The 17,680-nt window shown below is 29.0% G+C and overlaps 1 protein-coding gene across 4 annotated transcripts in view; it reads left to right on the top strand.

Annotated features, from left to right (window-relative positions):
* Window positions 1-17,680, top strand: part of LOC129958099 (gamma-aminobutyric acid receptor subunit beta-like) — a 234,984-nt gene that overhangs the window by 186,945 nt on the left and 30,359 nt on the right. The window contains exon 8 of one of the 4 annotated variants that reach the window (XM_056070283.1): window positions 12,079-17,238. The exons of the other annotated variants lie outside the window; for them this stretch is intronic. Coding sequence (XP_055926258.1) covers window positions 12,079-12,336 — 258 coding nt within the window. The 3' untranslated portion in view covers window positions 12,337-17,238. Of the gene's footprint in view, window positions 1-12,078; window positions 17,239-17,680 lie in introns of those variants that run through there. 4 annotated transcript variants of the gene reach the window in all.

Raw genomic sequence — 17,680 nt, 5'->3', positions numbered from 1 at the left:
ACATATCAATTCTGAGATAAGGTATACAAGACGAATAAAATAATTTAAGCGAATATATATAATCAAAAAAAATTCGGATTTCTTACATATGATTGATGATTTGTAATTATCTAAGCTTTTCTCAAAGGAATTATATGTTTCTGATAATGTTAGTGCTCTTTTTTCTTCTTTGTAAACAGAATTTATTTGAAATTGATAGTTGATATACTTTTGAGAAAAATCTGATGATGCATATCCATCGTTGTTTAAAATACTTTTATTAAGAGTATTGACTTATTACTAGTTTGTTGTTATTTCTTAGATTTTATATTAATTTTTTACTCCAAAACGCCTAAACGGATAAACCATAAATATTTTAAAATTCATTTCGTAAAATCACTCTCAGTCTATTGCTAGCATCAAAGTTTAAAAAAAAAACTTTGATGCTAGCAACTTTAACAACTTTAACAAACTTTGATGCAAAAACTTTTTTAAAAAAAAGCTTTGCGTGTCAAAGGTGCAGAGAAAAATTAAGTATTTAAATTTCTATTATAAAATAAAAATTTATATCCCATTAATCCGTCCTTAAATGAATATACAATTAAAATACTATGCCTAGGATACGTGCAAAGTAAAAAAAAATCCGTAGAAATGAGCATAAAAAATGAGCTGTAAAGAGCATTTTATCATCTAATATATCGAAGAAAAGTATGCAAAAAGTGGCCTCCTTTTCTCTCTCCACTCGTAACAAAAGCACTGTTTTAAAAATACGTTTTCTTTTTCTGCTTCATTCTGAAATACAAATAATTTAATTTGTCACTTATTACATTATCAAATGATTAAATATTTGTAAATTTAGAAAGGTCAATAACGAAAAGGAAATATTTTTAAAATGCTTCCATCAAAATATGAAACACGATATATAGAATACCATTTTTTTCAGACAGTCAAAACTAATTTTCATTTTTGTTACTTTATTCGTTATAATAAATTCATAAACTTCAATCTTTGTTTTCAGTTGCATGTTTTTCAAAGTAATTTTCAGTATTTCAACTTGCTTTATAAACAGATCATTACATAATTACTATGCCAAAAAACAAACTATACCTTTCAGTATATAAAAAAAAATACTGACTTGACAACAAATAGTCCTGAGAGAATTCATGCGCGCACCAACACCATAAGAATAAAAGAATATATTACAAATTATAAGAATAAAAGAAATGTTAAAGGAATAGAATTCAAGTGAATGATTTTATTCACCCAATTAGCATTTGTTATTTAAATTCCTCTGAAATCCCATCTCCAATTAGCTTTTAGAAGATTTCTGCATTCATTAGATATTAGAGTTGCTTCATTATTAACCCTTTCTAATCGTACAAAATGTACTTGTATTAAAAGTAATTTTGAGCCAAAATCCTTTCACATTTTCCTAAGCCTGATTAGCCAAATAATCTTTGCAGTTCCTACCAGATCTAATCATTTGAATACATTTCAAAGAATAACATAATTAAGGCTGATTTGTTCGATTGTTTGATAATGACGGTCTTTTATCCTCTTGAAGCGTAATAGTGAAATGTCAAAGTGGAATGGAGCTAGATTTATGATAAAGTTGTTTACTGTTTGGAGAATTTTTAAAATATGTTCATTTGAATGAGAATAATTGTTGCTGTTGCAATATAGTTGTGCATATGTATAAGTAAAAGTATTGTTGTTGGCTCGGAAGGATTGTTTCGAGAGTAAGGTCTTGTTGATACGCAATGTGACAACTATTTGTTAACTTTCACTTTTTTGTTGAAACTTAAAAATAAAAATATCAATTCGTATCTTATTCTTCAGTCTTTTTCTCCAAATTGTATGTTTAATGCGTTTTAGTAATCACCATTGTTGAATCATTGTTCTTGCGTTTGTTTTCTGTGTATGCTATTTATATCTATCTGTTAAAAAATAGCAATAAATGACAATCATTTCATGCATTTTTGAATAAACCCACTTGCTCTGAAAAGGTAATTGCTTTCTTGGTCAGAAGTGTATGATTTTTTTAATAATACAACAAAAAGAAAGACATAATTGGTTGCTACCTGTAATATTTGGTGTTTATTATTATTATTATTCATATTTTACTTAACATTACCTGCCCGAGATAAAGGTCAACTTAAATAACAATCAACAGGAAAGAAATATTTTTCCTAATATATTGACAACAAGAAATACTTGGCGCATTTCTTTCCCAAAGCTAAAGATTTCAGGAAACGAGGCACGCAGAGCCATCTACTGGCAACAATAGTAAATTTAAATCGATTGGCTTTCAAAGCAACTTTTTTCCTTCCTTTCTTTCAAGATCTTTAAAAAAATTATCTTTAATTACGCTGTTTAAATTTTATGTGTTTTCCGGAAGTCTTGAAACACTGATGGTCAACCCTTCTGGAATAAAATTAGTTGAAAATATAGAAAAAATATATAGAAACAGATTTTTAAAAATAGCGCTTATCGTTTTGTCCTTAGAGAAAACGTAAATCTCAAGGAATCTTAAGATGTTTCTTACGACTTCGTTTAAAGATTTGTTTGAATTAACAGAAAATTATCAAAATTAAATTTTAATAAAAACATCTCTTCAACTGACAAAAATATTTGTATTAGTTTGACAGAAAAAACTCCGCTAGAATGTTTTCAGCTTTTTTTATTCGTATTGATATTTTTTTTAATTTGTTCTTTCAAAAGATATTAATGCATTATCACCAGCCTATTATGTAGATAAAATTATATTAAGTATAAGTTCATATTTGTTTGTCATTTTTATTGTTCCTTGTACGTTTCTGTTTGCATTGCGTTACATGTTGTGATTTGAATCGAAAACCAGAATTTTTCGTGTTCTTAGATGATTGAAGCATTATTAGCTTTTAAATTGATTCTGCTTTTCTAAAGCGTTTTCTATGTCTTTCCTCTGTCCTACCAATAATGTACTTTGCTAATTTATGAACTTTTTCTGGGTTCATTTAATTTCTTGAATTAAGTTTAAATGCAAGAGAATTATTACTGCTATCACCAGAATTTGTTATGGATATTAAAAGAATACATTTAGAATAACATCATTTATAGTAAATTTTGCTGGATTATTTTCTGTTAAATATTCTTTTAAATTTGTATGCCATCTCCTGTTTCTGTTTCTTACACGTTAAGCCTTTTGCTTTAAATGAAATTGAATGAATAATAGATGCAAGGTTATAAATCCTCAGAAACGCCCATTCAGTTCCATATAAATATTTAAAAATTTTGAAATGTCGCACATAAAATTCGCTCTTATAATTACTGAAATAAATATTGAAACTGTTAAGTTGTTAGTGGCTAATAATCCATACTTCTCCTAAAAGTTGGTTTTTTTCTTAATTTCAAATAATTTGTCCATTCAAATAATTCAATTCAAAATTTTTCTTTTAAATTAAAGGCTGAATAAATTCCTGTTGATGGGAGATTTTAATAAAGTGCTTTCCCCAATTTTCCAGTTATTCAAAGAAATTGTATCTTCTTTTTCCTTGGAATTATCTGTTCTTGTCTTTTCTCAATCGCCACCATATATGTACCATTAGAAGAGAATTATTTGCGGAGGGAAGTTAATGACCCCACAGATATTAATGAAATTCTAGAGACTCATTTCTACACCTATTGTTACGTAGCTAGTGCGCAATTAAGAACATATACTATCTGATATTTATTAAGACTATTCATAAAGACAAAGATTCATTTCAAATTTCTTTGCGTCTTAATTTTTGACCATCGTCATTGGTGACATTATTTGATTTTATTAGTTATTTATCTTCTCTACTATTCTAAAAAGCTAGTATTCATCTGTTCAGTTTTTCAATAAATATAAACTATATCTGGAAAAGCATACCTTATTCCCGTTACGAAATTTAACTTATGAAATTCAGTTATCTTGGATAGCTAATTAGAGTAGAAAGTAAAAAATGATATTGCACAAAGGAGAAAGAATTTATTCAAAGCCAAAAATTAAGCGATGGTATTTAGTATTTGTTATAAATATAAAAAGTACAATATTTATCAAGTTGTGGTTCCAGTATAATAAAAAGGAAAGCCTGCACAATCAAGAATACATAAATATGGATTATGCTATGTATATAAAAATGCATAGCATAATGGATAATTCCGAATTTGAGAGATGGCAGACCAGACCTAGCAAGGCACAAATTACCCTAAAATATAAAGTCGCGACTGAAAAAGGGAAGCCTTTTCCATTGAATACGATAACTCATTTCCTGAAGAAGCTAAGCCGTGCTCTTACTAGTCTAATGAACATCTCATGGTAGAAATGCGCGTAATGCCTTTGATGTAAAACATCCTGGAAGGGGGATTTATGCGATCTGACCTGGAGGGAAATATGAAGGGTAATTCATATTAGCAACTCTGTTATGGAAGAAATGCAGGTTGCTGTAAGAAATGTTCACAATGTGCGTATTTCGATTGCTGCATATTTCCTGCAGTTTGCAGGATAAAATGTGTCTTTAAATTCAGTGTTTTTTTCTCTCTGCCATTGTTGCTGTTCATCGCATCAGTAGGCCGCAACTACTGCCCTTAGCGTTTGACAGCTGAAATTTTCATATCTCGTATTGGAATTTGTGTCTTTCGTCTTTTAAATTTTGCTATAATAGTTTCTAAACTTCTTGTCAGGAACTGAAGCAAATATTAAATATTTTTACAAAGAATCAATATAGAATTCTTAATCTAAATAAATTGTAGCCTAATTTTAATTTTGAAAAGAAAGATGCAACTCACTTTCAAGTCCTTTTCTTAAATTACTGATGCTTTGCTTCAATTAAAAAAAAAAAAAAACATTTTGCCCCAAAAAATGTGAATTTACCAGTTCAAAAAAGTTGTTCAAGCACTCTTTCTCAAAACTAATATTTTATTGAATATTTAAGAATCAAGTTGAGAATTCGAAAGTACTTTGTGAAGTCCATGTCCACCTATCAATCTACGATACAAATCTGCATCTTATTCATTAATTCAATTTTTTATTAATCTTAAAATAATATTCTCTTCTGTCTAAGTTGTCGGATAGGAATATTATAATACTGCAGAACACATTCTCGACAAGCTCATTAATTTGCTCTTGTGGGGTTTATAGGATAATTTTTTTAATAACTCTTCCATCTCCAGAAACAAAAGCTATTCAATTGTACAAAACCTTTGAAAAGTTTCCAGTGATTTCTTTTTGTTCCATACTTGTAATTTCAATTGATTGTTGGAAGTATTATTTGATACCTCATGTCACTTTCCATTGTAAAAGGCATTTTATTGTTAAGCTCTAGCGTTGCACATTATGCGCTCTTCTTCAAACTTATAATAAAAAGCTATATCCCTCCCCTATTTTGGATATAATCGTGTTCTTCTTCAAAATAGGTTTTCTTGTCCAATCTATCCCATAATTTTCTACAATACATTAAAAATGCTTTGTTTTCTTTCCCAATCTTCATCATCATTTGCCATCTGGTAAGTTTTTTTTTTCCTTCAATCGATAAATAAGCCTTTTTTCCCATGAAAAATCAGAGATTTGCATAATTCTATTTTTTAAGCTTATCAGGGAACATTCTTACCATTTTAGAAAAATTGTACGGTTAGTGATTGCATTTACTTGCGAGATACAGTGTGAGGAAATTTCCGAAACTTTCTCTCTCTTACTCTCTTTTTTAAAAAATTCTAGAAATTTCTCATTACACGACCATTCCAAACACATTTTCCTCTTGCATCCCTCATTCTGAATATTTTACACTGAAAGAAAAGGATGCTCCCAGTTTCTAGCGTAAGATTTTTTTAAGATACTTCTAAGTTTCAACTTAGAACAAGATGTTAGTAGGAAACATTGTGGCACAAACCTTAAAATATTAAACTTCCGGCGCCTTTATCTGATTTGATATACTTTCCAATCCACTTCACATGCAAAATTTTATTGAGTTACGAATAAAACAGATATATTAGTATGTTTTTCGATTAATTATAAAAGTAATTGCACAGTGAGTTCTTGTTTCAAATAGATGAGTTACTTAGGAAATTCTTGTTATTTTCCGACAACATTCTGTGTTTTCAGGTAATTTTTATGAGAAAAGCAGTTTACTTACATTTAATCTTTAAATGAAACGAAAGTTTACATAGTCATTCCGTTTCATTCTCAAAATTGAATATCTTACTTATTCAAGAAAGGAAAGTAATTTAAATTTTTTGTACTGTGCAGCACATTATACTGTGCTGACATTGTAGGTGACACTGCATCCCTCTACAATATAAGAAATCACCTTCAAAATTCATTTGACGTGGTACATTCGATGAATATCGCGTGACTCCATTACAAAAATGTTCCTTCTTTTTGATAGGCGTTTCTCCTCCTTTTTCATTCTAAACTACTTTTTGATGAAAATTCGGCCATTGATAACTAGAAATGTTTAATGTATTTCTTTGGAAGATATCGCATAATGTACTAACCATTTTTAGATACCTAATGTTAAAAATATAATGTTTATCCTCTGTGAATTTTGTATGTCGCCAGTTATAAATTCAGACAAAGAGATTAAAAAAAATATGCTGTCTTGTACATTTTAAACTTATTCGCCATTCATCTTTGCCTATTAAATGGAGTACCATTTAACATGGCTGATTGAATTTGGAGGAATGAAATGAAATGAGATGCGATTTTATAGTTTTATTGATTGCCATCAAATTTTAATCTCATCACATTTTTTTCAATATTATCTTTCCTATCATCCTTGTTGCCAAATACAAAAAAAGTGTTTCAATTGTTTTCATTCAATAGAAAAAACCACTTATGTAAAACAAAATGTCCATTCCAAAATGGTCTCGTTAAGTTCATAATAGAAAATAAACTAACTAGACTTATTCTGTATCGCGAAATTTTTATTATCAAAGAAGGAATTATTGACATGAATGACATAAATTGAATCCTTTCAGTGTAGGGCAAGTCTTTCCATTTTCTTTTAAACAACAAAATCTTAATTATAATTCATATCTCCGAAACAAACATGCATATTTTATATAAACACGTGAACTGATTTTATTTCAATGCACTGTAGAACCTGCTTTCAAATCAATAAGAGTTTTCTAAATTCTGTAAATAGCATTATTTAAAGCTTTCACCATGGTTGTCAAATCACCAAGTTATTATTATTTTATTTTTATTTTAATACTAAAATTGTTTTTTTAAGAAATTATTTCCTCAGTTCGAATTTTAAGTCTATTTCTCCCAAGTTTCAATTTATTATCATTCCTTTAAATGTTTTTTTAAAGCAAATTCAATACTCACATGTTTATAATTCTTAACAAGAAAAAAGGGAAATCATTTTTTCATTCCATCGGATGAGGTGCTTTCATTTTCTGTTTCTCTTATAATGCACTGAAGTGACCTGAGTGGTGTGAACTTCATCACATCAATGTGCTCGAAATTCCATTGGAGTCCCGATTTGAGAGCACAATGGTTGAACAGAGTGGAATGTGCATTTGCAATTCGAAAACAACGTCTTATAAAATTGAGTTAGACATTTTTTAATAGAAAACAAATAGAAAGAAGTCAAATAGAACTTTTGAAAGCTGAAAACATAATAAGCGAAAAATATTTCTGTATAGCTGAGCAGTCTTCTTTTCTAACTTGTATTTGAAAACTTAACGAAACAAAATCATCCAACTGAAATGATACTTTGAGAAGATGCCCTTGTTATTTTTTTAAATAGAAGGGACCGACGCATTTGTTAAACATATTTCATACAAGAACATTCTTCAGGTACTTTTTTGATTTGAACTCAGCAATAACAGATTCAATGAGTATTCAATGAGAAGATCTGAAAAAGAGATTCACTAGAATGGAAGCAGTTTTATTTACTTTCATGACATAAATAACTACTTTGATTTATAGCTCTCTCTATCTCTCTCTCTCTCTCTTTTTTTTGTAAACCCAAATTCTATTGATTCTATTTCTATTTTATGGTTTGTTCGAATCCATCCGTTTTATTGCCATACACTTCATCTTTTACTATTAACGATTCATCCTGCACTATTATGTTATTGGAATAAGCCTCTATAAATAAGGCATTCATTTTGTTTTTGCATGATATTGATTCAGAAATATTTCATGAGAACCGATTCTTCATTGTATATTCAAAAACTAGTTAAATAAATATTTGTTTTGTAATGTTAATGCATTTTGCCTCAAACTTTCCTATCTTTCAATCTCAGCAACAACAAACATTGCCTAAATCGAACCAGAAACGAAAACTGTGCTTCTACAAGGATATTATTTTTATTTTCGAAGCTTCTTTGCATATCGAAGTACCAAGTTCCAACTATCGATAGAAATGGAAAGAAAAAGAAGATATTTTTCATCTTGACACAAAATTGCCACAGTTGCTGGAAATGTGGAAACACATTTCCAAGTCGATGAATGTTTTTTCGTGTGTCGTTCTATAGTTTGCTGTATTTGAATCTTTGTTTGTTTTTATCCTATCTTGAAGGACCTGGAAAGTCTACAGTGAAGGGATCATTTGTTTTGAGTTATTTTGGCATTTTTTCTGAAATATCAATAGGTATAGAATGGAAAATATTTGCATATATTCCATCCTTACTTAACAAAATAATAAGAAAGATATTCATTTTGAATATCTAAAACATTTGAAACATTCTTTTATTGGAGGAAATATAAAACATTTTTTATTTTAAAATGGGTACTTATGAAATAAATTTTTAAAACACCACATTGATAGCCATTGCATAAAACTGCCCCATTTCATTTGTAAGCATAGCAAAGAGGATAAAAACGAATTAAATTTGAACTGTGTGGATCTAAAATGAGTTCATTTTTATCTTAATAAAAGATTGTTAGGAACCATCATAAATTCAAGTGTAAAAAGAGTTCCCAAACTATTTAATAAAACTTGATATCTAAATTTCCTTTAATGTCTCCTCAAGTATCATATTTGTTAATTGGTTGGATTTGTAATGTTAAACAAAAATTCAGCTTATTTGCCCTGATACATATTTCTTTTAAATTCTGTTTCTAGCTATTACATTCATCGTGATGGAGTTTTCAAATTTTGATTAATTTATCTGGATACATTAATTGAAAATAATGAATTTTGTGATTAAACTTTAACTATACAATTTCTCTAATATAAACATTGTAACTGAACAATATTACAAAAATAAATAATTTTTCAAAAAATATGTAATAAACCTGTTCGTCAAATAATTTTTTGTAGTATCTTTCCAATGCCACAAATGTATAAATAAGCATTCAATCAGCAAAAATGAGTTAAGATTGTACTTGCTATTTGTTTCACTTGCATAATGACGTGAGAAAAATTACTAAATTCAGTTTGTAATGTTTATATAATATTGTTATTCTAATTTCTAAGAAAAAATATCGTCGCATTTATTATTACTATTATTTAGAAAAAATATATTTATGTTTTATCTAATTATTAAAATAATTCTTTAATTTTAGCATTACACCTTAGTTGATATTTTCACAAAAAATGTTGCTATGTTAGAAATTACATATAGGTTACTTGCCCCAGTTTTTTTCGCGTATTGAAGTTTTCCTCTCCTTTAGAACTTTTGAATTGACATGAATATGACTGACTGAAAATATGTATGTTACTAGACAATTCCAAATAAAACTGTCATTTAAAACTACTCAGATACTTCTTCTAAAATGACTTCTTAATATCAGTTAATCAAGCACACTCATGATTTACCACCTAGTTCATTCAAATTAGGCAAGCTCTTCCAAAGATAGATTTATAAACTTGTTTAATTAATCTACCTACAAAAATTAGCATTCAAAAATTCATAAAAAATGCAAGCTAAAAATATCATCATTTTTTTTAATTAAAAACTATTATTCACTATTTCCTCATTCTGTAAGGTATATAAAAAGACGGGTGGAATTTCTAAAAATGTTGGCCAAAATGCTTCATGAGTGATTTCAATGCGATATTTGTGCCATCAATTATTCCCTTCAAATATATTCGCTTAAATGCATCCTTTATGAAATAAAAAAGTCACTCCCCATTAAATGCATAACTTTTGTATAATCTAAATATATTTTAACTCTTTAAAGGGCCATTTTTTTCTAGTCATATTATGTTAAAATATTTTCAGGCTTGAAATTAGAATAAGAAAAGGGATTCATTTAGCTTATTAGATAAATTTAATTTGATTAATTAATTAATTTGGTTAATTAATAATGAAGCAACAAATCAAGACACATCATTTTGTCTGAGATAAAGAACTGAAGCATCCAAGTTTCTGACTTACTAAAAATATTTGTCAGAACTTATGCCAACCTACATAATTTCATACAAAGATTGATAAATTTGGTGGGAAGCATACTTCCCACGGCCCTAGAAAGGGTTAAATTCTTTCGTCGGTTTTTTTAATGGCAATGGAACAACCAACGTTACAGCTTAGATGAATCTAATTTTTAAAGGAACAAATTTGTAAAAATGTAAGGTAAAGTTTTCAACTTCCATCGACAATAGTTAAATTTATACATCTAATCTAATCTATACATCTTAAATCTATACATCTAATTATAATCTAATTTTGAATGGTTTACCTATATTAATAAAATGCTTGAATTCTCGTAAAGAATAGTCAGAGTTGATAAACATTTAGTAATTAGATTTTTAAAAAATTAATTTATCATTGTAAAGTTGTTTGATTGTGAAAGATTTCAAACTATTATCTCACGTTTTATAAAAATCCACAGAGTAACTTTTTGTCTCATAAAGCGTGATGTAACTCATTTTCAGAAACTGACAGCCTTCAAATTATAATCCAGCTATCCATGCCAATTGTTCACATTATTTTGAAGCCTAATGATTCTTCTATTGAATAAAACATAATATCAAAACGCATGCAATCAATTACATATTTAGATTTTGCCTCATTGGAAATGTATCATAAAAGTGTTTACCATCATGCAGGAATGAATATTTTTTTACCATTTAAGCAATTTAAGACAAAATCATTTTACTAAAATCATTTGGATGATGAAAATTATCTGAAATCTAGACTGCTTGCTACAGGAGTTAAATGTTATGACTTCAATCGCATTACAATTGTGATGAACATAAAATTCTTTAAAAGAAACACTTTTACAAGAAGTATTTACAAAAAATCTGACATAAATATTATTTTCTAAATATACTGAGCATTATATATGGCAAAATTTAGGACAATCACAAATATGAATGAAATGTAGGTTAATTGAAACCTCTAGAATTACCATATTTAGTTAATTGATTTTCACACATGTGTAATTTTAGTTTTTAAATAATAATGTCATTTTATTTTCTAAATAATAATGTCATTTTATTTTCTAAATAATAACTTAATTTTAGTTCTTAAATAATAACGTTATTTTAGTGTTTTAATAATAATGTCATTTTAGTTTTTAGAATAACTTTTAATTAAGGTTACTCTAAAATAAATAAATTAAAATCCGTTGAATAAAATTTTAAAGAATAATTTTTTGCCTCATGTAATTGTTGCAATACAAAATATGAAATCTAATAGAAAACAACATCTTGTCATCAATTAAAAAATCAAATCTGATCAAATTAAATTCTACAAATAAATGAAGAATTTCAAAACAGAAGCAGCCGAAATGTTGCAGCTCAGTATCTGATCCTTAGAAATGGACTTTATTACTCTTTGAAATCATTACACTATAAAATTGAGTTTCTGTATCCCTCTGGAATTTATGGGAGAAATTCCTCACTGTGTAGGTATGAAAACATTTCACTAAGATCTATTCCTTTATTGCTTGTATAAACCGTTTTATTACCACGTTTCCTTTTCTTAGAATGTATATTAAATACTTAGAATTTATGCTAAGCATGTTGAATGTTGCACCAGTTTTGTTCTGAAAGCACAATGATTTTTATCTTTGTAATGCTTTAGAATTATGATATATTTGTAACTGTTCGGAATGTTGTTATTATAAGAGAAATAAAGCATGTTTCTTTTGTTTTATCTTGGGCTTATTTTAATTCGTGGTATCTCTGTCTGCTGCAGGAGGGTCGTCAAAAGATGGTTGAACCACCTCACCCCAACAAACCCGTTGAGAATCCCGCCAACGGTGCTCCCGACCTTGATGCCATCTTCGGCAAAAAAGCAGACAGCTTATTCGGCGTTAGTCCCAGCGATATTGATAAGTACTCTCGGGTTGTGTTTCCCGTTTTCTTTGTTTGTTTTAACCTCATGTACTGGATCATCTATTTGCACATCAGTGATACTATAAACGAAGAGTTTGTATCCTTGGGCTCGCGTTAAATGCACCGTCTATTGCCAAACATGCAAGAGGAACAAACAGAAGAGAAACGAGTCTCCTAGAGAATCCTGTTTTTGCACAAGTTTCCTTTGACTAGAACTTCTTCCTCGTCTCAATTAGAACGTGTTGTGATGATGGAAATGTGTTGGCTCACACCTCGTCTCCTACAGTGTACTTTCTGTTCTTACTAGACTCATCAAGAATGTCATTTACTACCTAAGTTAAAGATGAAAAAACCTCATAACACCATCACAACATTTGTACTTGTCACTACAAAATGCCTTTTGTACCCCTTAAAGTTCCAAAAAAGGAATGTGAGCTGTAGTGTGTCCTTTCTTTTGCAACACACGTAAGCATTGCAGTTTACTTTTCACGCATAGTATATAATAATATGTCAATTTCTTATAGTCATTTCAATTGTAAAAAAAAAAATTCTCGCTTTCCTTTTCCCTTCAAAAAATATCTTTCTGGAAATTTTATTAAGGGATGGGATTCTAATGTCAAAATATGTTAAGCATTAACTCAAAAATGAGGTACAAATATATACTATTGTGCTCAATCTAAGCTCAGGTGCTGTTCATAACAGAAATGTCATCATAAAAAGGATTTATCTTTTCCATAAAAATTTACTTACTGCTCACAAACAGTATTGATTTGTGCATAGATAGCTTTATGTCATCAGTTTATATTTCGTCGCCGATGACCCAACTCTTAGATATTGAACTGGAAGTTCAAAGAATAATATCAGCAATTTTATAAGATGCATATATATATGCACATCCAGTTCAATACACTAGACATCACACGAAATGTAAACAGATGTCAGGCTTAGAGCCACATAAGCTTCTAGCATTGGATCTCTAAAAATTTGAAGGAAATCAAACTGTAAGCTTCTCACGATTCCTTTAGTCCCTATGAAACTATACAAAACCTCTAGTGCATTAGCATTTCTTATCTGTAGATAATGAAAGCCTTTCATTCTTTTAACTTTAGAAGAGTGAATAATTTTATCTTATCATAAATTAAACAATGAATTTCATTTAACCTGCCAGTTGGTGTTAATTTAATCAAAATGATTAAATTAATGAAAACGATTAAATTAAAGTCATCAATGGAAGGTTAGGATGTTCTTAAGAAAGCGAACGTTATCAAAAATGCTTTTTTACGATTGTAACTGAGTTTCGTAATAATTTCGCGCTTAGTTGTTTCTTTGGGATTTTCGCGATTAGTGAGTGATTTAGCGATTTCGCGATGAAGACTCACACTGCAAACTTCGCGATTAGACTTCCGAATTTTTAGAAATTTCGCGACTAGCAATAATATGTATAAAGCAATTTCGCGATTAGTATTTCATTTCACAGCCAACTCGCGAATTATAACGCCGTGAGGTTTCGCGAAAAGTAATAAGCATTCTGGTGAATTGTACAATTTGTAGTCATTTTCATAGGTCAATTCTTTTTTTAGAAAGATTTCGTTTTTAAGTCAACAGTTTTAGTAATGCCGACTCACCGAAAAATCCTTTTCCTCGATTCCAATTGTTATTTCTCTGTCATTTTGAAATCTCTTTTCAAAGCTCTGTTTGTGCTTGAATCTATTCAAAATGAGATTTTCCTAGTGCATCTAAGAATAACATAATAAATAAACATTTTATGTTGTTTAATTCTTCTCGCTGGAGTGAGGTGAAAAGAAATGCTTCATAGAACTTAAAGAGAATGTGTGCATCGTCTAATGTGATATAGTCATACTTTGTTATTGATGTAGAGCAGTTAGTTTCATAAAAGAAATTGCTCTTGTTCACATAGAGTTTCAAGTGCAATTCCTGTAATCAAATTGAGTGTATATAAAGAGTACAATAAAACAATTCCTGTTGCAATTGGTTATAATCTTAAATGGAAACATTATGAGAAATGACCTGAGAAGTCGTTTTATAAGCTGTGATATTCTGTATGCAGTCATGTTCCTGAATGTTGTCTTTTCATTTCATTTCTGAGTTCAGTTCTAAATGGCATTTCAGTTGGCGCTTGTTCAAAACATTTCTCCATAGCAAGGCGCTGGGTGTGATTTTTGTGTCTCTCATTTCTTGAATTGTATTTTCAAAATATAGAGCAATAAAAAGAAACTTTGAAATTATATTAACACACAAGTATATAATATGTGATATATTCTTCAAAATATCAATGTAAAAATTATGTTAATCCATGTTGTCAATGTTATTTAATGTATGTATATGTGTGTGTGCACTCCAATACCTCCGAAATTTAAGAATTCCTGATATTCAAGTGCAATACCTATTTCGTGTTATCAAATACATGTGCACCGTATACAATTTCTGATAACATTTTTGTCTAATATATGTTACGTTTCTGCCTTAATAATATTCATAGAAATGTGCCAAATCAGATTTCATGTGACTTTTTCCAGAACATGTAAATATTGCGTAAATGAAGATAATTTACATAAAACCAGTCAAATATTTCAATTAACCTCGAATTTATTTTCCTACAAATTGAGAATGTTTTTCTTATAAAGCATGTTCTGTACACTATCCATTGTAGCTACTGTAGTTAACTGTACATATACACAGATATTTTATCCTTGTGTTGTCCTACTTTCAATCCTTATGTCCATATATTTCCCTGAAACAGATATAGTCTTTTAATATATACCATTTAAATTGAATTTCATCTTAATATTCTAACTACAACATTTTTGTTGCAACAATGTCAATACCATTAAAATTTATCTACGTTTTTTTAGAAGCCAGAAATATTGACTTTCTCAATCATTTAGAACAACAACAATATGAATTCCTTTTATCTTATTGAGATTTTCAATTAATTGATATTTACCACTAGTATGTCCGTCCGCAAACTTATGGTTAGAAAACCATTCTGAACCCCAATATAGATGAACAAACGAAACAAAGGACTTCCTCATCGTAGTGCATTATTTTCCTCACAGTACAGGTATCTGTAGCAATACTTACTATGCAATAAAAATATTTTTCAAATAAATCATTCAAAATATTACAATGAAATCTAGGTGATGATTAAGAGCTGAAATTGAAATTTTCGGATTCTGTAAGTAAAATTCTGTAGCTGCAGAAATGAATAATCATCTTATATTTGTGATATTTATGTATTCTGCCGATATAATTCAATTTTTGTCCTAACTTTTTTATTACTATTGAGATGTACAAGTAAATGTTACTTAAAAGCCTTCTTTTAGAAATATATGAATTCAAACAGGAATTCTGCCTTCAATATGTGGCCACTTTTTTAAAAACTTGTTATCTTATCTAATCTTGAAGAATGTATTCATTTCATTATCTAAAATTGTCAGTTTTTTTGTTTCAAATGACCATTGAAGGTAACGTGTAAAATTATCAATGAAACGGGCATTTTAAATAGACAGTTTTTAGATTAATCAATTATTGTTGATCATTTTCTTGAAAAGATAGGAAAAGACGGTCATAACAAAAATTGTGGTGGTAAGATGGTTAAATTTGATGATAACATTCAAAGGAATTTGGGAGAAGAGATTTTGTTGAATGTGTAATCAAGCAAACGTTCTACATTTTTTGACTCTACTGGCAAGCTGATATGTATTCAAATTGTTTTGATTTCACTTATCAAACAAAACAGTTTGGATCCATCACAATTTTTCGTGCTCTTTACTCGCTACAAATTCCACTGAATATAAAGGTATGCATTAAGAAAATTCTCATATTATCACTGAATTCAAAAAGGAAAACTGTGCTTCTATTTAATATAGAAGTAGAAACTGTTGATGTCGACAAAATATGTCTACTAGTTCGATAAAAGAAATCGTCTTTTAGTTCACGATTAGATCTAGAGAATAGATGAGAAATGAGAGTTTGTAGATGGATAGCGTAGCGTTGCATGAGGAATTTTGTTATGCATGAAATAGAAATAACATTCTCCTTCTATTGCTTGTTTGCGGTTAAAAGAAATAAACATTAGAGCTTAAAACTAATCTTGAATGAACGGTGCAACTCTGATCAATCGAGAAGTAAAACATTTTGACAGGCGAGCCAGAAGTATTTTTGAAAATCACCATTTTACTACCACATCTTTCGAGCCAAAAGAGCTTTAGTTTCTTCCTTTTTTTTTTTTTTTTTTTTTTTTTTTTGAACGTGCGCACACATGCGAACGATATAGATCTTTCTTTCATTTCCAAGTTGAAATTTTATCATACTCTCTCTATTGATCTTATCTTCACTCCTCTTCTCTCTTGTCCTCTTCCGTTGCTCTTTCTCCACTTTCATGTTAAAGCCACACTTATTGTGGCGTGTTTGTAGAATTCTAGTCATTTATAAATCTATGATTCTTCTATAAATAAGCACCAATGCACTATTGTAACTCAAAGACTGCATAGCTGAAATATGTTTTGTGTTTCACAAAGAACATTATGTGCTTTCTGAATGTTCACAATAAATTCATTATGATTACTCTATCGAAATATAATTAAAATGTTATAACTGTTAATGGTGTAAAAAATCTTGCATTGTGGCTCCATATGTGCAAATATATATGCCAAAGAGAAGGAGTTGCCACAGTAGTTTTATTTGCCATTCCAGTAAAATTAGATGGCAATTGTGTTGTACACAGTAACGCCTGTAATAAAGAGTCAGCAAATTTTTACAGATGAAATGTTGCATGATTAATGTTCATTAGTTATGAAAATTTCCCATCATGTATTGCAAAGTGATGTAGCAATTGGATTAATGCATATATAAGTCACTAAAGGCGATCCATTCGTCCAAAGCAATCTTAATACGTAGGTATAAGATAATCGCTCAACGCACCTAGTGGCCATAACATGAGGGTGCAAAATTCTTTTACTGTAGACTTTGTAATCACAATAAAATGATACCTAATCTCTGCAGCTTGTGTTTCTTTATTAACATTTCACCCATTTTTAAAAACACTTCACCTATTTTTAAAAACATTTCACAAATTAAACTTTATGTTAGAAGAAAATTTTCAAAAGATATTATCTTTTGAAAATAATGATACTAACTAATGATATTATCTTTTGAATGGGTTGATTTCAATTTCAAAAATGTAGAAAATTTATAAAAGTATTATTATAAATATTACATCAAAAATAAGTAAGTTTATGAGCAAATTACGATAAAACTCATTAACAACGTTTCATTAAAAAATTACAGCATTTAAAAGATATTCAAATAATTATGCTCTTTAATATTAACAGAATCTTCATACTTTTCTAATTTAATACATAAAATTACCACACATTCCTTTCAATTTCATACTTTATTTATTCCTTTTTATGAGTCATGAAACAAAGATTTTTGAATCT

The sequence above is a fragment of the Argiope bruennichi genome, chromosome X1, assembly GCF_947563725.1.
Source record: "Argiope bruennichi chromosome X1, qqArgBrue1.1, whole genome shotgun sequence".
NCBI classification, from domain to species: domain Eukaryota; kingdom Metazoa; phylum Arthropoda; class Arachnida; order Araneae; family Araneidae; genus Argiope; species Argiope bruennichi.
Note: the sequence above shows the minus strand (reverse complement) of the source record. Positions and strands in the feature narration are given on the sequence as shown.